A 6,435-nucleotide genomic window follows, 5' to 3' on the forward strand; every position below is an offset into this window, starting at 1 on the left:
AGTGACTTCCTGTGAGCGTTTTAAGAAGTCAGGGAACATCCCTTTCATTCTGTTCATTTCTAGAATATGAATCAGCATCACTGACTCATTTCCTGATTCATGATTTCATAAACCATTTTTTTCCCTTTATTACTCTTAGTTCCTTTTTTAGGGAACCAGCAGTTACCAAGGGCTTTAGGACTTTGCCATGTCCTCATGGTGTTTGCCCTTGTGTTTCTGTGTACATTTGAAATTTAAACTTTTTTTTTTCCCGTCCCAAATCCATCAGTCTGGGACTTACATCAAGGATGCTGGGCTGGGCTCAACACTTAAGAATGTTCTGAGCTTTAAAGGTAAATGATYGTGGCATGCACTTTTGAAGTCTGGCCAAGTGTTGAGGTGCTTTAATTCATCACGGGGTCYTATCCTTGGGATGCAGGATGAGAAATAATGCAGAGCTGCTGTCTTTATAGGGTGATAAAAATCAGGCTCCTGTAGTGTTCCAGGAGTCAGGAAATCRATGCCAGGCAGGCTGAAGGAAGGCCATGAGCTAATCCATTGCTGCCAYGGGGTGTGGAACAAAGTGCCTTGATGCTTTTGGTGCCACTGTGTGCCCATTCTGCATCCCAAATCCCAAAAATGCCCCCTTCTCTGGATGCAGGGGGCAGTCAGGGATCCCTGGATCCGTACCCAACCTGAGAGGAATTTTCACCCTCCATTCTTTCAGRGCTGCTGTTCTGATTCCCTGCACTGCTCAGGACTGGGTTTGCAGAGYACAATCCCTGTAAGCAAAATTATTAAATGATTATGCAGGTTTAAGCAGCACAGTGGGAGGAGGAGAGCTGATGACATAAATTCTATGCAGCCTTCAAGAAACATCCGAAGATTAATAAACACAAAGCCGGGATTTATGACAGTGTCAGCAAAGTCTTAGGGCTCTGTCCTGAAATAGAGACAGAAGCAAATCTGCCATTGAAGCAGGGGAGCTTTGTGGCTCTGAGGATTGGGGAATCAGGCCAGTAGATTATGCACCAAACAATCCCAAAGGAATGGGGCTTATTCTGCAGGCCAGGACCAGGTGAATGACTGTGCTGGGAACAATCTAAAGAATATTCCTGTGTATTTATTCTCTAGATATATGTGGAGTTGGAATGGAAATATTGTCTGTATGGAAAATTGCTCATTGACAGAAATGGTCTCATATTCATGGTTTTCACAAGTTAATTGGTTGGGTGTCTGTCTGTCTGTCTGTCTGGCAGACTCTCAGAGCAAAGTGATCCCAACTTTCACCAGGCAAAAACTCATTTCAGCCCCTAAAGATTCCAGTGATCTGCGTGGTGGGGATTCTGCAGTGTCTGCTCAGGTGCAAATAACCCAACCAAACCAGGGCGAGTCAGACATCAGAGTGAGATTCCAGGGGAGCAGCCTGAATTTTGTCTGTAAATGATCAGTGCATGAAAACAAAGATTTTTTTTTTGAGGTAGCACAATGATTTTCAATAACCATTTGAGCGTTGTTAGAGGACGTGATTTTCAGAAATGGGTGAGCACGTGTTTTCTGAAATTTAAAGGTGCTTTGAAGTGTTTCAAAGAGAAAGCCAAAAGTGAAGGATCCCAGGGAAGCTGCACCATTAGGCACATTCAGTAACAGAATGAGTGCCCAGGTTGGATTCATTTGCATGCAGTAAAAGCCTCCGTGCACCCTGAAGAACACAAGCTGCATTGCTGTGACACAAGATTAAACTTTATTATTGTCTTGCTTTTAATTGCTAACAAGCGTAAAAATTACCCTGGCCGTTTGCTAAAGAAGCAACTGATTGGTTTCCTCTGCTCACACAATCTGCTAATTGAATTTGAGAGACAGAAATCAGGGAGGGAAGGTRTGGAGTCATGCATGGACCTGCTTGCTGTATTAGCTATTGTTAAACACGTGTTTTGTGTAATAAGAGGAGACTTTGTATTTTAAGCAGTTTAGAAATAATGCATTTTTCTTTTCATTTAAATATACAACGGTAAATGATCTCAGTCCCTGGTAATGCTTCCTGACATGCAATTTATTACGGTGCTGAAGTAGATTCTGCCGARCCCAGGGGATACAGCTCCTTTAAGCACCTTTGTGGAAACAAATCTCATTATCAAGGAGTGTTTTACACTAGTATTTCCCTTCACATCCTGGCAAGATATTAATTTCACTGCTCTCCCTATTTATTTCTTTTCTGCTTGCTGATGGTKTATGGATCTGATGAGGAGGAGGGAACGGACCAGAACAGAGCACATTTCCCTCCATGATCATTCTGAGTGTGTGTATATTTGGTTTTATGTTCCAGGAAGCAGCCATCAGCTGCTGGATCCAGTTCAGTGACGGATCTGTCATGCCYCTGGATATTTATGACCCCAAAGATTTCTCCCTGTCAGCCACATCCCTGGATGAGAAGGTGGTGTCCATCCACCACGACCCCAAATTCAAGTGGCCGGTGATCGCTGCAGAGACGGAGGGCCAGGGGACACTGGTGAAGGTGGAGATGGTGATCAGCGAATCCTGCCAGAAATCCAAACGGAAGAGCATCCTGGCTGTGGGCAGTGGCAGCATTAAAGTCAAGTTTGGGCAGGGGGATGGCAGCCCCAACATCAGTGACAGCAGGCACAGGGGAGCGGGCGTGCAGCTGGACAGGCAGGGCGGTGACCGGCGCCACAGGGGCGGCTGGCAGGACAGGGACAGGGACAGGGACAGGGACAGAGCCCGGGGGGACGGCCACTACTACAGCTCCTCCATGGGCCACGAGCAGGGCCACAGRACCACCACCCACMGGTCCATCCTGAGCAGGAAGGAGGACAGAGAGAGCCTGCTGGATGATGACAGCCAGAACCTGCCCATGGACTTCACCAGCTTCCCGGTGCAGGTGGATCTGCCCAGGGACACCACGGGCTCCGAGGACAATGAGCTGCTGCAATCCCCCCGTGGCCTCAGCGACCTGGAGATCGGCATGTACGCCCTGCTGGGAGTGTTCTGCCTGGCCATCCTGGTGTTCCTCATCAACTGCGTCACCTTTGCCTTGAAATACAGGAACAAGCAGGTTCCCTTCGAGGAGCAGGAGGGCATGAGCCACTCCCACGATTGGGTTGGGCTGAGCAACAGGACAGAGCTGCTGGAGAACCACATCAACTTGTCAGCGCAGCAGGACGAGCGCRTCACAGCCATCGACAGGGACTACGAGGAGAGCAAGTACCTCCTCGACACAAACGCCACCAAAACCATCAATGGACAATCTTTCAGGGCCRCCGAGGCCGCGTTCAGCGAAGGGAAAGAGCAGAAAAGCGAACCGAGCGCTTCTCCTACCTCCAAGAGGAAACGGGTTAAATTCACCACCTTCACCACCATCTCCTCTGATGATGGGTGCCCGACTGTCAACTCCATCCTGATGAGCAATGAGGATGACATCAAATGGGTCTGCCAGGATATGGACCTGGGGGAGTGCAAAGAACTCAAAAACTATATGGAGAGATTACACGAAAATGCATAACGAGACACAAAAGAACCTTTTTTTGTTTGGTTTGTTCGTTTGTTTGTTTTTCACTCACCTTCTGCCTTTAATTTTGGGTAGTGGGGCAAAATGTTGTATTCCAATGAGAATCAGCTGGTGGATAATAACCCAGTGGAGCCCCAAGAAGCCACCCAAAAGCAGCTGGGAGAGCAGAGATCCTGGACAGCTCTGAAAATTCAAGTCTTTCTGTGCTCAGAGATGGAAGTGAGAGATGTGTGTGGTTTTTTGATACAAGGTAACATGAAAAAAAAAMACCTTAGAAAAATAATACGGTCTCATTCTCTGAGCTTTCCCAGGAAATCAATAAATATAACAAACTCCAGTGCAGTTTGGATATTACAGAGTTCACACAGCTCTACTGTTCAATATTGCAAGCTTTGGTTAAAAGCAAAAAATTGGTCCCAGAATAAATAGATCCATGAAAAGAGCATGTCGTTCGAGGCACGTGCAGAGAATATCCATCCAGGAACATTAATTTACCACTGACAAAAACCAACAGTGTGAGCAAAGCAGCTCCCAGAGCTGAGGAGTCGTGAGTTTCCAAAGAATCTGGAGGGGATAAAGGATCACTGGGCTGTTTACAAACCAGCATGTTTGCCTCCCAAGCACTGAGAATGGATACACGTATACAGTTCAAACTGAAACTCTCTTTTTAAGTAGATGCCAAGGTTATAAACTTTGCCAGCCAATTTTCGGTATTTCTTAATTTGTAAAATAGGAGAAGATATAATCTATACTCAGAATATCACTCATATTAAGGAAGGTCTGTTTTGGAAAGTTTGAGAGAATGAGCTATTTTTAAAAGCCCACTTTATTTGATTGTCCTGTTTGGAATTTGTATTCCCAGCCCTTTCCCCGGAGCGCTCCCCATCCGGAATCCTGAGGGTTCTTCCCAATCAGTCAGCCTTGGATGGTGTGGTACCTTCCCTTCCCTTCCCTTCCCTTCCCTTCCCTTCCCTTCCCTTCCCTTCCCTTCCCTTCCCTTCCCTCCCCCACCCCTCCCGGTGTCACACTGTCACACTTTCCATGTGTCATTTACCAAAGTTGGCCACTGGCCCTGGGCTTGGGGCCACTCGTGCTGAGCTGGACAGCACAGCAGCTCCTGTGTGCATCCCCTCCCTGTGGGATTTGGGGCTGTTGAGTTCCCTGTTCAATTCCCTGTGGGATTTGGGGCTGTTCAGTTCAGGGTTTTGGGGCTGTTCAGTTCCCCCTGTGGGATTTGGGGCTGTTCAGTTCCTTCTTCAATTCCCCTGTGGGATTTGGGGCTTTTTGGTTCCCCCTGTGAGCTGGGGCTGTTCAGTTCCCTGTTCAGTTCAGGATTTTGGGGCTGTTCAGTTCAGAGTTTTGGGGCTGTTCAGAGTTTTGGGGCTGTTCAGTTCCCTGTTCAGCTCCCCTGGGATTGGGGCTGTTGAATTCCCCCCACCCAGCAGGTTTGGAGGGCCCAGGGCAGAGCTGCACATCCCACACCGAGCCCTGCACAGCTCCACTCAGTAGATAACACTGGTTTATAATAATAAAATATTACTATCTTTTGTTTCCTTCTGAYAAGGATGTACACAGTAGGATTGCAGTGATACCCTCCAGCCCACAAACCCACAAACYRTGGATTTTTGGTGAGGTCCAGCAGMGTTCTCCAATGGCCAGTGGCAAAGTGCCAAAGCACTGAGGAAAATCCAGCTTACATTTCAAGTTTTCCTTTCTTTTCTGGAGTAGGTCCTTGCCCTGTTTTTGTTGTCTTCCACCATTGGAATTTGGCTCAGTTTAACACACACCCTCTCTCCCACAAACACTTAGATTGAATCCCTCTATATTTAGAATGTACTGTAGATTGTAAGAATGTAATATATATATTTATAAACATGCCAACTGTGAATAAAATTTGCATTTTAGTGGCCTCATCTTTTTTTCCTACTCGGCACTGTCAGGGGGTTCAGCCAGGGCGAGCCTGGCAGCAGAACAGAGCTGTGTCCTTTGAGGAACCCGAGKGCTCATGGCACAATCTCCTCACAGAGTGTGACAAAGTGTGACATTGTGCAGTGTGGGGACAGCAGACAGCACCAACAATGCCTTACACAGACTGATAGAGGCATGGTTAAAAAAAAAAAGAAAATTTATCTGGTACAGTTTGCTTCTTTTTAGAGACTTTATGCACCAATACAATCAGGAGAAGCATCTCCATGGTCCTATAAATGAGGTAAGCTGTTCTTTACTGCCTTCCTTCCTTTTGAAAGCTTCCCCTGTCTTAAATATCCAGAGGTTTATACCCACTGCATTAATACACCAGTGAATTCGCAGTCTCAGCAATGCAGCTGAATAATTGGCCTGTAGGGACGAGGAGAGGGGTCCTGCAGGGCAGGGACAGTGCCAGCCTGAGCTCCTGGCAGTGGGAACAGCACCAAACGTTCCTCAGTGCTGTGTCTGCCTGCAGACAGAGCCATCATCTGAGAACAGAGAGCTCCAAACCGAGCTGGGATATCCCTGCAGCCTGAGCCATCATCTGAGGATGAGAGAGCTCCAAACTGAGCTGGGATATCCCTGCAGCCTGAGCCATTCCCTGAGGATGAAAGAGCACCAAACTGAGTTATCACCTGCAGCCTGAGCCATTCAGAGAGCTCCAAACCGAACTGGGATATCCCTGCAGCCTGAGCCATCCCTGAGAACAGAGAGTTCCAAACTGAGCTGGGATATCCCTGCAGCCTGAACCATCATGTGAGAACAGAGAGCTCCAAACTGAGCTGGGATATCCCTGCAGAGTGTTGAGGGCACAGAATTTATGCTCTGTTTCCAATTCCTGGGTGTTTGCAGACTCCCAGGTGGGCCCTGCTCATGGTGCCATGTGCTCAGACACCTTCCAGCACCATCATCTTCCTCAYGCACAAATATCAGCCCTTCCCTGTGCAATCAGCGCTGTGCTG

At 47.5% G+C, this 6,435-nt stretch overlaps 1 protein-coding gene across 1 annotated transcript in view; it reads left to right on the plus strand.

Moving 5' to 3' along the window:
• Positions 1–4,872, plus strand: part of LOC130583738 (transmembrane protein 132D-like) — a 26,633-nt gene extending 21,761 nt beyond the window's left edge. Inside the window, exon 6 of the mRNA XM_057383288.1 lies at positions 2,306–4,872. Within this exon, the coding sequence (XP_057239271.1) occupies positions 2,306–3,499 (1,194 nt within the window). The 3' untranslated portion in view covers positions 3,500–4,872. The remainder of the gene's footprint in view (positions 1–2,305) is intronic.
• The last annotated feature ends 1,563 nt before the right edge of the window (positions 4,873–6,435 follow it).

Source organism: Malurus melanocephalus, unplaced genomic scaffold (assembly GCF_030028575.1).
Source record: "Malurus melanocephalus ecotype Western Australia unplaced genomic scaffold, MMel_1.1 scaffold_620, whole genome shotgun sequence".
NCBI lineage: Eukaryota > Metazoa > Chordata > Aves > Passeriformes > Maluridae > Malurus > Malurus melanocephalus.